Here is a 22,810-nt window from a genome sequence, read left to right as displayed (position 1 = left end):
TTTAAAAAAGTGACAAAAATGTTTAAAAAGTGACAAAAAAAAGTGACAAGAAATGTCACAAAAAAGTGACAAATGTCAAAAATGTCAGAAAAGTGCCAAAAAAGTGACAAATGTAAAAAAAATAATTAAAAAAAAGCTTTAAAAATTTGGGGAAAAAAAACCACAAAAACTTCAAAAGGCTCAGAAAAAATTCAAAAAAAAAAAAAAAAAAAAAAAATTTTTTTTTTTAAAAAAAAATTTTTTTTTTTTTTTTATTAAATATGTTTTGATGCAGATATTTTTGTACTTTTTCATGCAGGACGTTTACTTGTATTGAGCATTCCTACACTGTAGTATTATTGCTTTTTATTTACTGAAGAAAATGATCGGAGTACTTTACTCACCGAATGTTCCTGCAGGCTCTTATTTTGAAGTCTGTAACCGGATGTTGATTCGGTTTAAAATGGCTGAAGGACTTTAGCTGGTACCTCCCTTCGTCAGTAGGTTTCTACTCTTTCTGCTGTGTTTATACTGTGTTTATTTGTACTATTTAAATAGAAACGCGGACATTACAGTCTGCAGAAGTTAAAGTAGAAACTATATGTGTTCAGAAGGTTTTATTCCCGCGGAGTGAGGCTTTTTAGGGCGTCTAATGTTAGCTAAAGTTAGCCGTTAATGTTTGTTGACAGTCCAACATGTTGTCTGTTTACTCAGTTAACCCTCCCCTCCTGTTGTCCTCGGGTCTAATCTGACCCGTTTGAGAACGTGTCTATATCAGAAATGTGGGTTTCTTTCAACCAAATTACCCCCAAAATTATTATAGCATTAGAAAAAAAATAACATGAAATCTCTCGCTTTCTAAACGTGTGTGTGTGTGTGTGTGTGTGTGTGTGTGTGTGTGTGTGTGTGTGTGTGTGTGTCTGTCTGTGTGTCTGTCTGTCTGTCTGTCTGTGTACATCCGATTTTATAAACTACATGTTTAGTGTGCAAGAATCTTAATGTGTAAAGTAACTAGTAACTAAAGTAACTAGTAACTAAAGCTGGAACAGATGAATGTAGCGGAGTAACTAAAGTAACTAGTAACTAAAGCTGGAACAGATGAATGTAGCGGAGTAACTAAAGTAACTAGTAACTAAAGCTGGAACAGATGAATGTAGCGGAGTTACTAAAGTAACTAGTAACTAAAGCTGGAACAGATGAATGTAGCGGAGTAACTAAAGTAACTAGTAACTAAAGCTGGAACAGATGAATGTAGCGAGGGTAACTAAAGTAACTAGTAACTAAAGCTGGAACAGATGAATGTAGAATTAACTAAAGTAACTAGTAACTAAAGCTGGAACAGATGAATGTAAGCGGGAGTTACTAAAGTAACTAGTAACTAAAGCTGGAACAGATGAATGTAGCGGAGTAACTAAAGTAACTAGTAACTAAAGCTGGAACAGATGAATGTAGCGGAGTAACTAAAGTAACTAGTAACTAAAGCTGTAACAGATGAATGTAGCGGATTAACTAAAGTAACTAGTAACTAAAGCTGGAACAGATGAATGTAGCGAATTAACTAAAGTAACTAGTAACTAAAGCTGGAACAGATGAATGTGCGGAGTAACTAAAGTAACTAGTAACTAAAGCTGGAACAGATGAATGTAGCGGAGTTAACTAAAGTAACTAGTAACTAAAGCTGGAACAGATGAATGTAGCGGAGTAACTAAAGTAACTAGTAACTAAAGTAACTAGTAACTAAAGCTGGAACAGATGAATGTAGCGGAGTAACTAAAGTAACTAGTAACTAAAGCTGGAACAGATGAATGTAGCGGAGTAACTAAAGTAACTAGTAACTAAAGCTGGAACAGATGAATGTAGCGGAGTAACTAAAGTAACTAGTAACTAAAGATGTAACAGATGAATGTAGCGGAGTAAAAAGTCGAAGTAGAAGTAGAAAGTGGCATGAAAAGAAAAAGACTCAAGTAAAGTGCAAGTACCTCAACATCTGGACTGAAGTACAGGTACTGTAGTAAAAGTACTTAGTTACATTCCCACTGTGACATTTGGGTTAGATTGATCAGTAGTCCTGTGTTGTGTGTTTGAAGCCGAGGTACAGTTTCACAGTCAGACCCACCCAGCTGACCTCAACATGACTCAGCTAACACACACACACACACACACACACACAAAACACACACACACACACACACAATCTCATACTTGTTATTGTTACTTCAGTGCGTACTGTTGCTTGCAGTATGGATACAGTTGGGACTACTGCTTCATAACATTGCGCCTTGAACTTTGATCCTCTTGCTCCACAGACTGTAAAAATATTTGGACAAAGGACGGGCGTCCTACCAAAAAGTCATGGTCCGCCAAACGTGGATTCCCGTCTGCGGGGGCGCTCTGTGCCCTAGATTATAACCAATCCGGTTCTCTTTCCACAGACCAGGAAGTAGTGGTTGCAGCCTACCTACCTTGTGTTCAAATTCAACATCAAATTGATATTAAAGTCCGCCTTAAAAACAGAATGACAGTTACATTTTAAAGTGTAGTCAGTGTTTCCTTTAGGATTGCAGGTCTGTCCGAACAACAGTGTGCAGCCCTAATCCAGATAAACATCACTGTATGTTACTGATGCACCGATGTGAAAATTTTGGCCGATACCGATAACCGATATTAATATTGCTGTTATGGCCGATACCGATATCTCTGTGTAGAAAACACATTTTTATTAGGGGTGGGGAAAAAAATCGATACAGCGTAGTATCGCAATATTTTCCGTGGCAATACTGTATCGATACACAGACGCCAAGTATGGATCTTTTATGTTTTATGTGTTGGTCAGTCTGTCTGCTTGACAATCCCCATTTTGCTGCAATAAAATTGAAGGGAGATGAACAAACAGAGAAATGTATCTTTTTAGATAAAACAGATGTTGACAAAATTGTCCTTTGGGGACATCATTTGAAGTTGGGAAGAATTTGAAGTTGGAAAAAAGGTAAATACATTGCAATATATTGCAGAATATTGCAATATGTTTAAAATCGCAATAATATCGTGTCGTGACATAAGTATCGTGATGATATCGTATCGTGAGGCCTCTGGTGATTCCCACCCCTAATTTTTATGATAATCAAATAAAGAACAATTTTCCAAAACGCTATTTATTTTTTTTTATACCTTTGTGATTTATTTTCCGAAATGACTCATATTGGGCACCTTTACCTGTGTGCAAAATATGACTGTCATCAGATTTTCAGAAGAAAAAATTTCAAATTATATATAATTTGACATCGAACCGATACCGATGTGTTAAAAAAATGACCGTATCGGCCGATATTATAGCGTGCACCACTACTGTGTGTAAACATATTTAGAAATCAAGTGATTGTTTTTTTTTAAAGCTGCGTTCTCTCTAATTTCCAGCAGAAGAAGCAGCAGTAGTAACCAGGTTGTTCCTGTCGGCATGGTAACAGGGATAAAATGAGGAGGATCCTGGTTCATGTTTGTAAGGACCGAGCAGCTCCACAGCGAGCTCAGTTTGTCCAGGTCAGTGTCACACCGCTGTGGAGGAAAGGGTCTGGCTACACCACAGATGCATTCTGGGATAGGAGAAAGAGAGACAGACAGAGAGAGAGACAGACACACACACACAGAGACACACACACACACACAGACACATACACACACACACACACACACACACACACACACACACACACACACACAAAACAGAGACACACACACACACACGAGAGAGAGAACGGAAGACACACACACACACACACAGACACACACACACACAGAGAGAGAGAGAGACACACACAGAGAGAGAGAGGAACACACAAACACACACAACACATACACACACACACAAAGAGACACACACACACAGAGAGAGAGAGAGAGAGACACACAGACACACACACAGAGAGAGAGAGAGAAGACACACAGACACACACACAGAGAGAGAGACACACAGACACACACACACACACACACACAAAGAGAGAGAGAGACACCCAAACACACACACACACACAGAGCGAGACACACACCCACACACACACACACACAGAGAGAGGCGAGAGACACACACACACACACACAGAGACACACACACACACACACAGAGAGAGAGACACACACACACACAGAGACACACACACACACAGAGAGTTTAAATGTTGGACTGTTCCTTTAACCCTCGTGCTGTCTTCCCATCAACCAACAAGCAAGTTTTTATTTTTCTGGGTCAAAATGTTCTTTTTTTTATTTTTATTTTTCTCAACGTTGTGGTCGTCTTTTTGGACACTTCTGTCGCTGTTCCCCAAAGTTTTTTTGTCACTTCTTACCGATGTTTTTGTCACGTTTCCTGCGCCTTTTTTTGTTGTTGACGTTTTTAGTTTTTTTTTTGTTGACGTTCACGTTTTTGAAGCTATTTCCTACGTTTTTTGTCACTCTTTTGAACGTTCTTTGATCATTTCTTTCTCTCTCCAAATGCTATAAAATTGAATAAAACGCCCAAATTCGATGAAAGTACTGAGCTGATCTTTTATTTGGACCCGAGGACAGCTAACAGCTGTGTTTCTCCCGGCTGTGATGTCAGAGTATAACGGGCCATTTCGGGGAGCGTGGCGAAGATGAGGTGGAGGTGAACTGCTCTCTGGAGAAAAACCAGTTCCTCATTTCCAGAGCAGAGAAAGGACGAGGGACGCCTCTGAAGGTCAGACTCCGTTAGACTAACTAATGTTAGATTTACACTGCTGCAGTGCCTCCAGTGTTGCTTCCCAGCATGCCGTTGGGCGGTGTAATAAAGCACGAGAGGCCGATTACAGTAATGTTAGAACAGCTGAGAGCATCGTTAGGCATTTCTCCCAGTATACTGCTATCTGGATCACAACAACAACATTTCCCCTCTTTTTGTCATTTTAAGCATCTATCTTTAATATTTGCCCCTATATCTTTAATATTTGCCTCTCTATCTTTAATATTTGCCCCTATATCTTTAATATTTGCCTCTCTATCTTTAATATTTGCCCCTATATCTTTAATATTTGCCTCTCTATCTTTAATATTTGCCCCTATCTTTAATATTTGCCCCTATATCTTTAATATTTGCCCCTATATCTTTAATATTTGCCCCTATATCTTTAATATTTGCCTCTCTATCTTTAATATTTGCCCCTATATCTTTAATATTTGCCCCTATATCTTTAATATTTGCCTCTCTATCTTTAATATTTGCCCCTCTATCTTTAATATGTCCCCATCTTCTTGCCATTTTATATCCTTATCTTTAATATTTGCCTGTCTTCTTGCCATTTTACCTCTCTATCTTTAATATTTATCCATCTATCTTTAATATTTGCCCCTCCTATCTTTAATATGTGCCTGTCTTCTTGCCATTTTATATCCTTATCTTTAATATTTGCCTGTCTTCTTGCCATTTTATCTCTCTATCTTTAATATTTATCCATCTATCTTTAATATTTGCCCCTCTATCTTTAATATGTGCCTGTCTTCTTGCCATTTTATATCATTATCTTTAATATTTGCCTGTCTTCTTGCCATTTTACCTCTCTATCTTTAATATTTGCCCCTATATCTTTAATATTTGCCCATCTTCTGGCCATTTTACCTACCTCTCTATCTTTAATATTTGCCCATCTTCTTGCCATTTTACCTACCTCTCTGTCTTTAATATTTGCCCCTCTATCTTTAATATGTGCCCGTCTTCCTGCCATTTTATATCATTATCTTTAATATTTGCCTGTCTTCTTGCCATTTTATATCCTTATCTTTAATATTTGCCTGTCTTCTTGCCATTTTATATCCTTATCTTTAATATTTGCCTGTCTTCTTGCCATTTTATATCATTATCTGTAATATTTGCCTGTCTTCTTTCCATTTTACCTCTCTATCTTTATTATTTATCCATCTATCTTTAATATTTGCCCCTCTAGCTTTAATATTTGCCTGTCTATCTTTAATATTTGCCTGTCTATCTTTAGTTTTTACCCCTCGGTCTCTGTAACGGTCCTGTTTTCCTCTGACCTTCCAGAGGCCGGCCTTCTGTCCCATCAAACACCTGTCAGTCGCGGAGGCAGCTGCGATCCCATTGGACGTTCAGCAGCGTGGCGTGGACGTGGGCGTGGCCATCATCCTGCAGACAGCCAATGAGCGAGTGTTGCTGACGCGGCGGGCGAAGGAGCTCCGTATCTTTCCCAACGTCTGGGTTCCTCCAGGTCTGACACTCACACAGACGTCTGGTAGAGGGGGCAGGTGCATTGTGGGAAACGTAGGATTCAGTTTTTCTGGATAAAAAAACCCAGACTGTAAAAATAATGGATGTAGCAGCAGTGGCGTCACACGTTGGCTTATGGGCTGCCGTTTTGAGGCCTCAAGTGGGTGGGGAGTAGGGCTGGGCGATACGGAGCAAATCCAATATCACGATATTTTTGACCAAATACCTCAATATCGATACCGCAACGATATTGTAGGGTTGATTATTTGTGCTTTCACAAAATATTTACATAATGAGATTTTAGATAAAAAATCACCAGTAATGTGTATATAATGACTATGTGGGTAAAGGCAAATAATAGTTTACAGTTAATAACAGTTACAACAGTCTGGTAAGTTCAGAAAATGACATCACTTTACTGTAATGCAGCCTTTAAAACCAGGAAAAGACACTTATGTCATATTACGATATTTCGATATCCAAAATCTATGACGATATCTAGTCTCATATCACGATATAATATCCATATATTGCCCAGCTCTAGTGGGGAGGGTGGAGCAGAGGAGGGTGGAGCCTGGGAGGCTGGATGACGGCCAAGCCAGGGTTGTTTATGTTTGCAATGGCGCGGTGCTAAGCTAAACGCTAAAGAGGGAAAGTTGCTGAGTCCCAACCCTTCTGAAGCGCGTCATCCAGCGGGAGATTTAGATTCAACTTTATTGTCATTGTGCAGAGTACGTGCAGTTTGCGTCCAACCAGAAGTGCAAAAAAGCAGAAAAGTGCAATGTCATAAACAAAGTATAAACAGGTGGTGCATAGGCAGGACAAGAGATATATTACAGTGTTATAAGAGCCAAATAAATATGGCTGTGTAACATGAACAATGTACCGTAATGTACCGTTCTAGTTGTCACAAGCCTAGAGCGCCCTCTCGCGGTTGTATACGGTAATGTTTTCAGTATGAATTAACATTTAAAAACATGTTAAATTATATATATTTTGATGTATAAGTCGCACCTGACTATAAGTCGCAGGACCAGCCAAAGTAGGAAAAAAAGTGCGACTTATAGTCCGGAAAATACGGTATGTACAGATATGTGCAATGTAGTGGCAGTAACATTATAATAGTAGTAAGAATAATCTAGATATATGCAGTGTAATAGAATATATTATAAGAAAAACTGAATAAATACGGATATTCAGTATGAATCATATAGACCGATATGTACAGTATGTACAGCTGTGTGCAGTGTGGTAACATTATGAGAGTATTTACCAGCTGATGAACAACAGTCAACATTCATCAGCATGTAGGACAGAACATAGAATCTGCAGACTCTCCCTTCAAGTGACCAGCTAACGCTACCGCGGGCTAGCTAGCGCTTCGGTTGGCAGAACGCTGAGAAAGCCATTTCTAGGCGACCCCAATGTTCCCGTGAGCTCTGACGGAGTGAAAACACTCAGTGAGACGGTCCAGGTTTAAGATGAAGAGATAACGTTGGCTTCACTTCTCAGACCCAGAAGCTCTGTCCGTTATTTTAAACAGTCGATGGTTAAATCTCAGGATATCTCCACCTCTGCTGCCCCTCGCCCCCCTCCCTTTAACACACATCATGTTATCATGTGTGTCTGTTGTGTTTTTAATGCTCATGTTTCATGTCTTTCTTTGTGTTTAGGCGGCCATCTTGAGCCCGATGAGACGGTAAATCAGTTTCTGAGTTTCTCAACATGATGGGACTTCTGCCCAGAGTTTCTTCACTCAATATGAAGTGTGTGTGTGTGTGTGTGTGTGTGTGTGTGTGTGTGTGTGTGTGTGTGTGTGTGTGTGTGTGTGTGTGTGTGTGTGTGTGTGTGTGTGTGTGTGTGTGTGTGTGTGTGTGTGGGTGAGACTGTGCGTCTGTGTGTGTGTGCGTGTGTGTTTGTATGTGCGCGTATGTGTGTGTTTGTGTGTGAGAGACTGTTTGTGTGTGTGTTTGTATGTGTATGTATGTGTGTGTATATATATACGTACGTGCGTGTGTGTATATGTGTGTGTGTGTGCGCGTGTGAGTGAGACTTTGTGTCTGTGTGTGTGTGTGTGTGTGTGTGTGTGTGTGTGTGTGTGTGTGAGTGAGACTTTGTGTCTGTGTGTGTGTGTGTGTGTGTGTGTGTGTGTGTGTGTGTGAGACTGTGTCTGTGTGTGTGCGTGTGTGTTTGTATGTGTATGTATGTGTGTGTTTGTATATACGTACGTGCGTGTGTGTGTGTGTGTGTGTGTGTGGGTGAGACTGTGTGTGTGTGTGTGTGTGTGTGTTTGTATTGGCGTATGTGTGTGTTTGTGTGAGAGACTGTTTGTGTGTGTGTTTGTATGTGTATGTATATGTGGTGTGTATTGGTGTGTGATATTGTGTGTGTGTGGTGAGTGAGACTGTGTCTGTTGTGTGTGTGTGTGTGTGTGTGTGTGTGTGTGTGTGTGTGTGTGTGTGTGTGTGTGTTGTGTGTCTGTGATGTGAGTGAGACTTGTGTTGTGTGTGTTGTGTGTGTGTGTGTGTGTGTGTGTGTGAGTGAGACTTGCTGTGTGTGTGTGTGTTTGTTGGTATGTATGTGTGTGTGTGATGTCGTGGTGTGTGTGTGTGTGTGGGTGAGACTGTGTGTCTGTGTGTGTTGCGTGTGTGTGTTTTGTATGGCGTGTGTGTTTGTGTGTGAGAGTTTGTGTGTGTGTTTGTGTGTATGTATGTGTGTTTATATTAATGGTGTGTGTGTGTGTGTGCGTGTGAGTGAGGCTTGTGTGTGTTTGTGTTGTGTTGTGTGTGTGTGTGTGTGTGTGTGTGTGTGAGTGAGACTGTGTCTTGTGTGTGCGTGTGTGTTTGTATATGTGTGTGTATTGTGTGTGTAGCAGTGTGTGTGTTGTGTGTGTGTGTGTGTGTGTGTGTGTGTGTGTGTGTGTGTGTGTGTGTGTGTGTGTGTGTGTGTGTGTGTGTGTGTGTGTGTGTGTGTAGCTGCTGGAGGCAGGCCTCAGGGAGTTACAGGAGGAAACTGGACTGAAACTGGAACCGGAGGGAGTTTCTCCAAAGATCCTGGGCCTCTGGGAGGTGAGACGGACGGGAACACTGGACCGGGAAGTGTTCAGGGGGCAGTTTCTGAGTCTTTGTTGCATCATTACATCCCTAACTGACAGTGATTACACAGTCCCATAATATACAGTACAGGCCAAAAGTTTGGACACACCTTCTCATTCAATGCGTTTCCTTTTTATTTTCATGACTATTTACATTGTAGATTCTCACTGAAGGCATCAAAACTATGAATGAACACATATGGAATTATGTACTTAACAAAAAAGTGTGAAATAACTGAAAACATGTCTTATATTTTAGATTCTTCAAAGTAGCCACCCTTTGCTTTTTTATTAATAAGGGAAAAACTTCCACTAATTAACCCTGACAAAGCACACCTGTGAAGGTAAAAACCATTTCAGGTGACTACCTCATGAAGCTCATTGAGAGAACACCAAGGGTTTGCAGAGTTATCAAAAAAGCAAAGGGTGGCTACTTTGAAGAATCTAAAATATAAGACATGTTTTCAGTTATTTCACACTTTTTTGTTAAGTACATAATTCCATATGTGTTCATTCATAGTTTTGATGCCTTCAGTGAGAATCTACAATGTAAATAGTCATGAAAATAAAAAGGAAACGCACTGAATGAGAAGGTGTGTCCAAACTTTTGGCCTCTGTACTGTATCTTAGCAGAAAGATGAAAAATGTTGCGTTTACTTCACACAAGAGCAGCCATTTTCCCCTGTTGCCATGGGAACGTTATGAAGTGACCTAATTACGCGACGTGAACATCATCGAAAAGCAGGGTGTTGGAGGGGAAAATCACTTTATTTCTCTTTTAAATCAAACCGCAATTTTTGTAAGTTCCCGCAATTTCATCGCATAAAATTGCATAAATATCATATATAGCATATTCATCACATTTTTTAAGAAAGCGTGCCGCCTAATCAAGGATTTTTGCCCGCAACAATCACAAAAAAACTCTCTGGAAGGACTGATTTAAAGTTATATTTGACTTAAATCAAACCTGTGTGTGTGTGTGTGTGTGTGTGTGTGTGTGTGTGTGTGTGTGTGTGTGTGTGTGTGTGTGTGTGTGTGTGTGTGTGTGTGTGTGTGTGTTACAGTCGGTGTATCCTCCCATGCTGTCCAGAGGACTCCCTCAGAGACATCACATCGTCATCTACATGCTGCTGCTGTCCTCCCGCTCTCACCTGCAGCTCCAGGTGACTCGTGTGTAACAGGTGTGATGTTGTGTTACTGCTCACCTGCAGCTCCAGGTGACTCGTGTGTAACAGGTGTGATGTCGTGTTGTGTTACTGCTCACCTGCAGCTCCAGGTGACTCGTGTGTAACAGGTGTGATGTCGTGTTGTGTTACTGCTCACCTGCAGCTCCAGGTGACTCGTGTGTAACAGGTGTGATGTCGTGTTACTGCTCACCTGCAGCTCCAGGTGACTCGTGTGTAACAGGTGTGATGTCGTGTTACTGCTCACCTGCAGCTCCAGGTGACTCGTGTGTAACAGGTGTGATGTCGTGTTACTGCTCACCTGCAGCTCCAGGTGACTCGTGTGTAACAGGTGTGATGTCGTGTTGTGTTACGGAGACACGCCACAGGCCAGTACTCCCAGCTCAGAGCTTTCTATTCTGCTAGAACAGACCCACCGGGCGGGCACTGGACTCTTCCAATCCAACTTTATTTGTTAATAAATAAAGTTGTTACCACTCACACACACACACACACACACACACACACACACACACACACACATACACTGAACACACACACACACTTAACACACACACATACACTGAACATCAACAGCAGTGATGATACTAGACATATGGAAACACATCTTACCACGCACGCACGCACACACACACACACACACACTGACACACAAAATACACTGCATACACTAACAACACACACACACACATATATATCAACATCAACAGCAGTGATGACACTAGATATATGGAAACACATGTTGCCATGCACGCACACACTCACTCACACACACATACCCTGAACACACACACACACAGACATACATCAACATCAATGGTAGCGATGATACTAGATATATGGAAACACATGTTACCACGCACACACACATGCACACAGAGACACACACACACACACGCGCTGAACACACATTCACTAAACACACACACACACATACACTGAACAGAGTATTTCTCTCCACTGTGGAAGCATTAATAACCATGTTAGTCACTTTCCCCCTGCAGACTGTGACAGTGTGAGAGCTTCATGTTGTGCCCCCACCAGGCTCTCTGAGCCCGTCTCCGGCCGAGGTCAGCGCCTGTCTGTGGGCCGACAGCCGGCTGGTCAGAGCCGCCGTGTCCGCCGTGGATGGAGAGGACGCCGAGGTCCCGCTGCACGGCCTGCAGAGCGCCATCAGGTATTCCAGCTGTCGGAGGTTTTTATTATCCTGTTGTCTTAGGGTCCAGTCGGACCCATTTTCAAAATGTTTCTATATCAGAAATTACGTGGATGGTTCCCTACAACGCTCTTCACAAGTTAAATAAAGGATCAGTTCACTACTTTATTCAATTTTATAGCATGTAAAGAAAAACTGATAATAAAACGTTGAAAAAACGTAGGAATAAAATGACAAAAAACATCAGTAAAAGTTGGACAAAAGTTGGGAAAAAAGTGTCAAAAACATCGGGAAAAGTTGGAAAAAAGTGCCGAAAACATCGTAAGAAATTGGGGGGAAAAGTGCCAAAAACATCGGAAAAAGTGACAAAAAAGTTTGGAAAAAAACATCGGAAAAAGTGACAAAAAAGTTGGATAAAGTGACAAAAACGTCAGGAAAAGTGACAAAAACATGGGAAAGGCTTAAAAAAAATTATTTAAAAAGGGCAGAAAAATAATGACAGAAACCTTTGAAAAAAAGTGACAAAAGTTTCGAAAACAACGACCAAAATGTTGGATTTTTTTCTTTTTTTTTTCCATTTTGACCCAGAAAAACCAAAAGTTGCTTGTTGGTCGCCGGGGGAGACAACGCGAGGGTTAAAGCCCGGGGGGAGCCCGATCACAGACGGGACATAAGACCCAAACGGAGAATACGTCGTTAAAATATCAGAGGGGTCCGGGGGCTTTGAAGAGAGCATGTTTACAGGCTTCACACATTTTGAAAAAACCTGGAAAAGTTATGGAATTTTGAAAAATGCAAATTCCAGGCCTGGAAAGGTTTTGGAAAACCTTAAAAGACCCATAAAGTTTTTGGAAAAGTCATGGAATTGTTTTTAACACATAATAATGTCATTAATAAATGTATTTTCACGTGGTCTTAACCTCAGCGTTGTATTCGGGGAGAGATATGATGAATCTCACTATGAGCCACACACATTATCATTCATGTTCTAGTTAAACCTCTGAGGGGAAACTTTAACACTGATTGGTATTCTTATTGGGGAATGTCGACCGACATTCTCAGGAATACATAGTCATGGAAATTTGCCGAAAAGTCATGGAAATACATGGAAAAGTCATGGAAAAGTCATGGAAAAGTCATGGAAAAGTCATGGAAAAGTCATGGAAATACATGGAAAAGTCATGACTTTTTCATGGAAAAGTCATGACTTTTTCATGGAAAAGTCATGAAGATACATGAAAAAAAAATCTAAGCATTTCAATATAGATGTTATTTTGTGACTTTGGGATCCAACTAACGTGGGGGGAAAGGTTTAGAGTGACCTTTGACCCCCCCTTGCTGTGTGTCTGTGACCTTTGACCCCCTCCTTGCTGTGTGTCTCTGTGACCTTTGACCCCCCCTCCTTGCTGTGTGTCCACAGTGTGTCTCCGTGACCTTTGACCCCCCCTTGCTGTGTGTCTGTGACCTTTGACCCCCTCCTTGCTGTGTGTCTCTGTGACCTTTGACCCCCTCCTTGCTGTGTGTCTCTGTGACCTTTGACCCCCCCTCCTTGCTGTGTGTCCACAGTGTGTCTCCGTGACCTTTGACCCCCCTGCTGTGTGTCCACAGTGTGTCTCCGTGACCTTTGACCCCCCTGCTGTGTGTCTGCAGTGTGTCTCTGTGACCTTTGACCCCCCCTCCTTGCTGTGTGTCTGCAGTGTGTCTCTGTGACCTTTGACCCCCCCTCCTTGCTGTGTGTCTGCAGTGTGTCTCTGTGACCTTTGACCCCCCCTCCTTGCTGTGTGTCTACAGTGTGTCTCCGTGACCTTTGACCCCCCCTCCTTGCTGTGTGTCTGCAGTGTGTCTCTGTGACCTTTGACCCCCCCTCCTTGCTGTGTGTCTACAGTGTGTCTCCGTGACCTTTGACCCCCCCTCCTTGCTGTGTGTCTACAGTGTGTCTCTGTGACTTTGACCCCCCTCCTTGCTGTGTGTAACAGTTTCCGGCCCCCTCCTTGCTGTGTGTCTACAGTGTGTCTCCGTGACCTTTGACCCCCCTCCTTGCTGTGTGTCTAATGTGTGTCTCCGTGACTTTTGACCCCCCCTCCTTGCTGTGTGTCTACAGTGTGTCTCCGTGACCTTTGACCCCCCCTCCTTGCTGTGTGTCTACAATGTGTCTCTGTGACCTTTGACCCCCCCTCCTTGCTTGTGTCTACAGTGTGTCTCCGTGACCTTTGACCCCCCTCCTTGCTGTGTGTTAATGTGTGTCTCAACCTTTACTCCTTGCTGTGTGTCTACAGTGTGTCTCCGTGACCTTTGACCCCCCTCCTTGCTGTGTGTCTACAGTGTGTCTCCGTGACCTTTGACCCCCCCTCCTTGCTGTGTGTCTAATGTGTGTCTCCGTGACCTTTGACCCCCCCTCCTTGCTGTGTGTCTACAGTGTGTCTCCGTGACCTTTGACCCCCCCTCCTTGCTGTGTGTCTACAGTGTGTCTCTGTGACCTTTGACCCCCCCTCCTTGCTGTGTGTCTACAGTGTCTCCGTGACCTTTGACCCCCCTCCTTGCTGTGTGTCTACAGTGTGTCTCCGTGACCTTTGACCCCCCCTCCTTGCTGTGTGTCTACAGGTGTTTGTGACCTCTTGCTGTGTGTCATGTGTCTCCGTGACCTTTGACCCCCCCTCCTTGCTGTGTGTCTGCAGTGTGTCCCAGGTCTCCCCCGACGGGGCTCTGAGCGACTGCTCTCTGCCTCTGGAGGCGTTGGTGAGCCGGGCGCCAGTCAGCGGCCCGGACGTGGAGCGGGTCAGCACCGGGACCAAGTTCGCCCTGGAGGTGTGGCTGCAGACCCTGGAGACCCCTGACCTTTGACCTCTGACCTCTGGACCCCCACCAGCCCCCACCCTGCAGGACAGCACTGGATCAGAGAAATGACTCTGTATTAATGCCACTTTTATCTTCATGTTCTTTGAATCCCGTCTTTATTTTTTTAAAGAAATAAACCATTAACAAAAAAGTGACTCTCTAGCTCAGTGTTTCTCAAATGGGGGTACGTGTCCCCCTAGGGGTCCTCTGGAGGACTGCAGGGGGGGTACGTGTCCCCCTAGGGGTCCTCTGGAGGACTGCAGAGGGGTACATGTCCCCCTAGGGGTCCTCTGGAGGACTGCAGGGGGTACGAGTCCCCCTAGTGGTACTCTGGAGGACTGCAGGGGGTACGTGTCCCCTGTTAGTACTCTGGAGGACTGCAGTGGGATGTCCCCTAGGGGTCCCTCTGGAGGACTGCAGGGAATCGTGTCCCCTAAGGGTACTCTTGGAGGATTGCAGGGAGTAATGCAGTGTCCCCCAAGGGTCCTCTGGAGGACTGCAGGGGGTTACATGTCCCCCTAGGGGTCCTCTGGAGGACTGCAGGGGGTACGTGAGATATTTAACTAAATGTTTAATAGTAACAAGGCTGTTGTCCAGACCAATCAGCATTGCAAATTGAACATGTAGCTGGACTTGAATGGCCTTCTTCTTGGGGGCGCTCCTGTCTCCATTGTTTGGTGTGAGGTCATAAAACTCCCAGTCAGTCTTTCTCCGTTTCTCCACGTTCAGACAAAATCCAACTTGTTTGATATTAATCTAAGTTTGAAGTCTTGGTAGTGAAATCTTCTAGTCTGAGACATTATGACCGATTGTCTTCAGATGTGAGATTGAGTCACACTTTATTCGGTTAGTAGATGGTAGAATAACTTGACACCTATCGGGACACAGGTATTTTTACTGCAAATGCAAACACGAGGAAAGTACAAGTACCTTAAATCTGTACTTAAGCACATTACTTGAGTAAATGCAGCTAGTTGCTTTCCACCACTGGTTTGAACTTTAGTTTAAGTTCATTTTAAGACCAGCAGGTGGCAGTGCAGACCAGACTTTAAGCTCTCCAACTCTGCAGATTCAGACCAGCAACCCTCCACGTTCCTCTCTGCACTTCAGTCTCTGTTCAAAGTCAACACGACTTCATGTTTGGAACATTTTTTTTTTTTTTTTGTAAATGCACATATTCTTACATTTCATAAAAGGGTACAAATCATTTGCCAAAAGGCTCAACAGCGTTGTAATCAAAGAGACATGTTATAATACAAGATTAAGGATTTAGAATTAAGGATTAGAAATGGTAATACAGCAACACAACAGAATTATAACCTCAAGAGAAAGGAGGAAAATAAATAAATATAAAATAATTTAAATAATATATCATACAAGGGGAAATGGTTACATTTCAGTTCGTTAGTGTGGCGTATCTTGGCAACAATCGGTCCAATTAACGCAAAACTCGACCCAGAGGTTCCTCGAGGTCCGCTGAATCTCGTGATATAGGCCACGCTTACTTCCGCCTATTAATTTTTGAAAAATATCGCATGTATGCAAAAGCTACTTTTTGCGATTTGCGAAGACCGTGAGTCTGATCTGTACAAAAATTGGACCGAGTTCATACCTGCTAGCAGTTTGAGTTTTATTAAGTTTTTTTTCCCCGTTATTACGTTGTTGCTGCATTGTTGAATTTTTTTGGGACAATTTTTCTGAGTTTTTTTTGTCGTTTTATTGTTTTTGAAATTGTTTCTTTATTAGGTTTTTGACGCGCTTTCAATGTTTTTGTCGCTTTTTCACACCCTACTACGTCCTGTAACACCCTACTGTGACCTGCTACACCATGAACTACTACAACTACTATTTCTAGTCACTGATCCATTATCTTTATTATGACTATTATCGCCGCTGTTCATCACACCCCCAACCGGCACCGTCAGACACCTCCTACCAAGAGCCTGGGTCTGTCCCGTCAGACACCTCCTACCAAGAGCCTGGCTCTGTCCCGTCAGACACCCCCTACCAAGAGCCTGGCTCTGTCCCGTCAGACACCCCCTACCAAGAGCCTGGGTCTGTCCCGTCAGACACCCCCTACCAAGAGCCTGGGTCTGTCCGTCAGACACCCCTACCAAGAGCTGGGTCTGTCCCGTCGAACACCTCCACCAAGAGCTGGGTTTCCGTAGACACCTCCTACCAAGAGCCTGGGTCTGTCCCGTCAGACACCCCCTACCAAGAGCCTGGGTCTGTCCCTCAGACACCCCTACCAAGAGCCTGGCTCCTGTCCCGTCAGACACCTCCTACCAAGAGTCTGGGTCTGTCCCGCCAGACACCTCCTACCAAGTCTGGGTTCCGTCAGACACCTCCTACCAAGAGTCTGGGTCTGTCCCGTCAGACACCTCCTACCAAGAGCCTGGGTCTGTCCCGTCAGACACCTCCTACCAAGAGCCTGGGTCTGTCCCGTCAGACACCTCCTACCAAGAGCCTGGGTCTGTCCCGTCAGACACCTCCTACCAAGAGCCTGGGTCTGTCCCGTCAGACACCTCCTACCAAGAGTCTGGGTCTGTCCCAGGAGTCTTTCATCGCCACTGTTGCACTGAATGCTTGCTCTTCTGGTATCTGTAAATTATAGAGTGTGGTCTAGACCTCCTCTATCTGTAAAGTGTCTCGAGATAACTCTTGTTATGATTTGATACTATAAATGAAATTGAATTGAATTGAATTTTTTGAGGATTTTTTTTCGATGTTTTTGTCTCTTTTCTCAATCCGTGCAGACACAACGTGTCCCGGGACCTCCCTAGATAGACATCTCAACCCCACCCCCCCCAATGTTGAACCCAAAGTTACGCCCGGGCTCTGAGATGTATGTGCCTAAATAATAAGAATTTAAAAAAGTTAATGATGATATGAAAGAAAATCCAAAACTCAAGATAAAAGCAACGCGTCCTTTTTCTAAAAAAGAAATCTTGACGTTTTAACAGTTTTAAAAAGGTTATAGTTTTCTAAAAAAAAAAGTTTTTCTTTTAATTTAACCAATCAACAGCTGACTAACTGTTAACTCCATGTACATGAAACACATATTGAAATGATATCGTATTATGATCGATTCGTGATTATGGTGTTGATGTATTTGAGTTTCACCAGCAGGTTTTTGCATTAGCATGCTGTTAAACTGTGACATGCGTCATGTAGAAGGATTCTCAGTCTGGTTATCAGTAACTTCTGTACTTCTCTGCTTCAGATATTATTGTAATTTGACAATGACAATATTTAATAATCCCCTGAAAAGATAGAGAAGGTTCCTGAATCTTAGCTGAGTTCATGTTTTTGTGCAGAAGTGAGCTCCAGAGGCGTTAAGGTAAATAATTTTAAAGGTTAACTTCTGTATTTTTCAACCTGGACCCTTTTTTCCCATGTTTTTTGTGTCTAAGTGACTGATGGGAACAATAGTATTTGACATGGGTCCAGTATTAAGTGAAAAACAAGCTGCAATGTAACATTAATTGTCAAATGTTCAGCTTCCGTCCACTAAAAGTTGTGTTGTTGCCACTGACTCAGATTAATATTCTAAGTGTCTGACAACATTATGGGATGGATCACTACAGAGATAGACCTTTTAGTTAAAGAGTAAGATCCTTTTAGTTTAACATCAGGATGAACAACCTGAGAATCGGCAAAATTAACATTTCGATGCTCCTGTGTCACGTTATTACTGATCCCACGTTAAAAAAAACAACCTTTTGGGGGGGGAAAAGTCCGAAAAAGCTGCAAAAACTGCTGAAATCTTGCCCAGGGCATCAAATTGGTTAGGGCTGTTTTTGGCTGTATTTCACTGCCTTAATAGAACATTTATTCTGAAAATCTGCACTCAAAACTGTACTTACTACTATTTGTAGAGAGAAGTCATGAGATTGTTCTATTCATTGTAAATGTTGTTCATTGTTGTCAGTCAGACAACAAAGACATGGTTAATTAAGATATCAGCATTACATGACTGCCTGTAGCGGTGATTCAGCCGCTTTCACAGGAAGACAAAGACATAAATATGAATTATGTAACATGATGTTAAAACTGGAAACGCTGAAGAGGAAATGTGCTGCAGGGTGAATGAACGAGGTCACATGAAGTTGACTGAATTGAAACACTCAGTTATGACATTTATTCATCAAAAAGAGTTCAACGTAAAACCCAAATAAAAAAAAAAAACCTGAAGTGAGTGAGAGTTTCAGCCACGTTGAAGAATTTTCTTTGTGTTTGGAGTGACTCACTGAGCCCGGCCCAGTCTTATTATGTTGATATCAGCTCCACCGTTCTCATATCAAACACCACTCTTGACATCATAAATTCCTCAGCTGCTCCGCCTTGCTCCACACCTCGGCTCCTCTTGCTGTCTTTGTGAAGCTCTTTGTGATGAAGAAATAAAAAATAAACTTGGACTTTGGTTACAAAAAGAGGAAACCTGCTTCAAAGAGGATCCACTTTCAGAGTGGAAAGTTCCCGTTTCAAACACAATACAGAACAAACTGGGACACCCACGCTACTTCTGGCAAAACTGAAATATGATTATTAATCCGGGTGGCAGCTGCAACACTTTGGAGAAGAAAGTCTAATAATAGTCATCAACAGACCTAAAGGGAATCTGCAGATTTCAAAAATAAATCAACCTTTTTCATTGTTCGTCAACAATAATAAGTCAAGTTTAACCCTCCTGTTGTCCTCGGGATCAAATTTGACCAATTTTCAAAATGTTTCTACATCAGAAATTTGGATTTTGTTCAACAAAATTGACAAAAAAAATAACCGGGATGGTTCCATAAGACATTCCTTCACAAGAAAAATGAAAAGTCAGTTCACTACTTTCATAGAATTTGGGTGTTTATTTCAACTTTATAGCATTTGAAAATAACTTTTTTAAAAGAACACTGAAAAAAGTGACTAAAGTGTCTAATAAAGCGCAAAAGAAATTTACAAAAACATCGGAAAAGCTTCAGAAATGTCGGAAAAGCGACAAATTATTTAGATTTTTTTAATTATGACCCAGAAAAAAACTAAAAGTTGCTTGTTGGTTGACGGGAAGACAACACAAGGGTTAATGGGGTGTCAGTGGCTCAGTCCGTAGGGAGTTGGGTTGGGAACCGGAGGATCGCTGCTTCAAGTCCCTGTACGGACCAAAGCACGGAGTGTGGACTGGTAGCTGGAGAGATGCCAATTGGTGTTTATAGGTTTTTTAAGCCCCCAATGTCTGGAGGAAATCCTGGACTTCAGAAGTCAGCAAAACTACCCCAACAAGTAGCACTTACTGCATACACAACTCAAGTCAGGATAAGGCAATGGTTAGGGTTAGGGTTAGGGTTAGGGTTAGGTTTAGGGTTAGGGTTAGGGGTAGGGTTAGGGTTAGGGTTAGGGCTAGGGTAGGGCTAGGTGCCTTGAAGTCAAAGATCGCAGTGCTGCATGGAAGGAGACATTTGGGGGCTTAAAACACCATCGAGCCCAATTCACCTCCTGGGCACTGCCAAGGTGGTCTTGAGCAAGGCACCATACCTCCCCCACCTGCTCCCCCCCAACCGCTCAGGGCACCAGCGCACAATGTATGCTCTGTTTCTAACTTTGTAATTTCCCAACTGGGGATCAATGAAAAGTAAAAATTAAAACAAAGAACTGTAGTGGTAGTGACAAAATTAACACAAACGATATAAAATAAAGTATAAACATGTAATAATATTAATAACATCAAAATAATTAACATATTATATAGTATGGTATTATATTAAGTTTACGAAGTAATAAAATAAATGTGATTATTAACTTTAGTACCAGATATATGAGGGGCAATAATTCTAAACAATGTTTATTAAAAAAACATAATATTCGTCACAACAGTGATGTTTCTATCATAATAAAGTAAAACATAGTCACTGTCAATTTAGGATTTACAAATTTAAATATATTATTCTAAAATGTGTATTCTAAAATATATAGAATATGTGATACAGAAGAGTAATACAAGTGACAATATCTAAAATACAAAAATTCAAACAAATATAATAGTAATAGAAGTTAATATATACTTTAAACCAAATTATGATTGTTTTTAAGATGCACAAAAATACTGAAATTAGTATTTTATGATTTAAAAAACTATCTTTCGTAATAAGAATGGTACAATTTCTAGCAGTTTCTTTACAATCAAAGGTTATTGTATTGTTGTCATCTTAAAGGTGCTCTAAATGATGTTGGGTGACGTCACTTCTTGTTGACATTCGAAGTATTGTCAAACTAAATGGAGGCTAGCTCGCCCCTCCCTCCTCCTTATCCCATCTCCTCCCTCTACCTTCCGTGCTTCCTGAAAGTCATGAACGTGCATTGTGGAAGTAGCCTACGTGCTAACGCTGCTGTGGTGTCCCTCAACCAAATCCTTCTTGTCAGTTATTGGCTGTTTGTTATGTTTGGTGGTGCAGGTTGGCGCAATTTTGTTGCCGTTTGTGGAGCCTGGGCTGTCTACAGAGACCATGTTTTTTTACAGTGTGTTCAGGGGACAGGCAGCTAGCAGATAGTGAGGAGATATTTGCTGTATATGACAAAAAATGTTGTAGCCTAAAAAGGGCGTGACATTGCTTAGAGCACCTTTAATACAGAGCTCCACAGTGCTTAACAGACAATAAATTAAAGCAGCTATGAGACAAATTGTGTAATTGAGTCACATATTTATTAAAATCAAACAGAATTACAACAAAAAAAAAAAAAAAAACCCTTGTGTTTCTTTGTAAAAATGTTTTCTGGATGTCGTCTCTGTTACTATTGGTTGACGGTGTATGTCCGGCTCTTCATTGGCTTATCCATTTCTTCCTGTAAGAGATGCATCACAGAATTAGCACAGAGGGCAGGGAAGTGATTATATAACTCTTAAAGTCTCCAATTCCTCCCGCTGTACAGACGTGAAGCTTACTCAGACGTGACTAAAGTCTTTTATGAAAAATTACAATTTTTAAGTCAATAAACACTTATACTCACGCCCATCAACAGCTTTTGTTTCCATGTTGTCATAGTGACAATCACATCACAGGTTCATGTCCCTTGTGTAAATGTTGACAGTGACTCATTAAATGCAAACAACTGAATAAATATAACCAGTGCACATTGCACAATTATCCAATACACACCCACTGATATTAATCATACGTCAGCCCATGCTAGATGACCCCTCCCACCATGCCAGGTCCCTCTTCCAACTGCTGCCCTCTGGAAAGAGAGTTCAAAGGCTGTTTCAAATAAGAGAATGCCCTTATGAACTGAGGGGAAGCTGTATTTTTACTAGATCAAAAAGCAGAACAAATGTAAAACAAAGAAGTGTCTCGGTGTATGGGAGTTAAACTGTGGCATGAATTAGAAATTGACTTGAAAAAATCTAACACAATCAACCGATTAAAAAAATTATTAAAATATAAGGTGATTAACAAATATAAAACAGAAGTGTGAATACCAGAAGGTGCACAAAATGTATTGGACTTCTTGTGTTGTACTGGGGTATATAGTGTATACTTAGTTTCTGTAACTTTAATTTTTGTATGAAAAAATATAATTTTGTGTAAAAAAAGGGTAGGTGTAATAAGCTCCGGCTTCAGCCTACACCTTTTCGGTCTTGTTTGTTTCTTGTCTCTATGTATGTTTGACTGTTGTGAGTTACAGTTGGCCGAAAAAAAGAAATCAACTAAACTAGACTAAAGTCTCAGGGACAAAAACATCCCGCTTTTGTAAAGGTAAAGGTAAAGGTACTTTATTGTCACATGCATGTAGTGAAATTCATTCTCTGCATTTAACCCATCCCTCAAGGGAGCAGTGGGCAGCCAATCACAGCGCCCGGGGACCAACTCCAGATCTGATCCAGGGCACTGACTGGAGAACCTAGTACCTGTTTTTGATGGTGGGGGAAAACGGAGCACCCGGAAGAAACCCACGCAAACAGTACTTACCCTGCCACTATTAGGGTCCTTAATGCTGAGTAACAGTACACACCCTGCCACTATTAGGGTCCTTAATGCTCAGTAACAGTACACACCCTGGTACTATTAGGCTCCTTAAAGGAATACGCCACTGTTTGTTGAAATAGGGCTTATCACAGTCTCCCCTGGCTGTAGATAGGTGGGCCAACGCATTTTTTGTCTCAGTGCAAGTAATTAGGTTGTTTTTTGTCTTTGTTGGCTCACTTTTACTAACAACATGCTAACTGGCAACATAGGATTCCATTCACTACGCTTAAGCTAACTAGCGGCGCGCTGCTGGTGTTGCAACGGACTAAAACAATGCATGCTCAAAAATGCGCTTGGCCCACCTATCTACAGCGTCTA

At 41.9% G+C, this 22,810-nt stretch overlaps 2 protein-coding genes across 2 annotated transcripts in view; one reads left to right on the top strand and one right to left on the bottom strand.

Annotated features, from left to right (window-relative positions):
* The window catches only part of LOC120562999, a gene marked incomplete in the record, with an annotated part of 504,869 nt that overhangs the window by 418,013 nt on the left and 64,046 nt on the right, over window positions 1-22,810 (bottom strand).
* On the top strand, window positions 421-14,634 carry nudt17 (nudix (nucleoside diphosphate linked moiety X)-type motif 17). The gene is made up of 9 exons (XM_039807041.1): window positions 421-479; window positions 3,394-3,516; window positions 4,577-4,693; window positions 6,032-6,215; window positions 7,888-7,913; window positions 9,190-9,282; window positions 10,373-10,478; window positions 11,537-11,669; window positions 14,324-14,634. The coding sequence occupies exons 2-9, from the start codon at window positions 3,451-3,453 to the stop codon at window positions 14,487-14,489; spliced, it is 891 nt and encodes a 296-aa protein (XP_039662975.1). The 5' UTR covers window positions 421-479; window positions 3,394-3,450; the 3' UTR covers window positions 14,490-14,634.

The sequence above is a fragment of the Perca fluviatilis genome, chromosome 7 (assembly GCF_010015445.1).
Source record: "Perca fluviatilis chromosome 7, GENO_Pfluv_1.0, whole genome shotgun sequence".
NCBI classification, from domain to species: domain Eukaryota; kingdom Metazoa; phylum Chordata; class Actinopteri; order Perciformes; family Percidae; genus Perca; species Perca fluviatilis.
The sequence above is the reverse complement of the archived record's forward strand: the minus strand, read 5'-3'. Positions and strand labels throughout refer to the sequence as shown.

Excerpts from the sequence above, each read along its gene's own strand:
- nudt17 (XM_039807041.1), top strand. The coding sequence starts at position 3,451 with ATGAGGAGGATCCTGGTTCATGTTTGTAAGGACCGAGCAGCTCCACAG. Across the intron at positions 7,914-9,189 it reads ATCTTGAGCCCGATGAGACG|CTGCTGGAGGCAGGCCTCAG; the intron begins GTAAATCAGTTT and ends GTGTGTGTGTAG. Across the intron at positions 10,479-11,536 it reads CCTGCAGCTCCAGGTGACTC|GCTCTCTGAGCCCGTCTCCG; the intron begins GTGTGTAACAGG and ends TGCCCCCACCAG.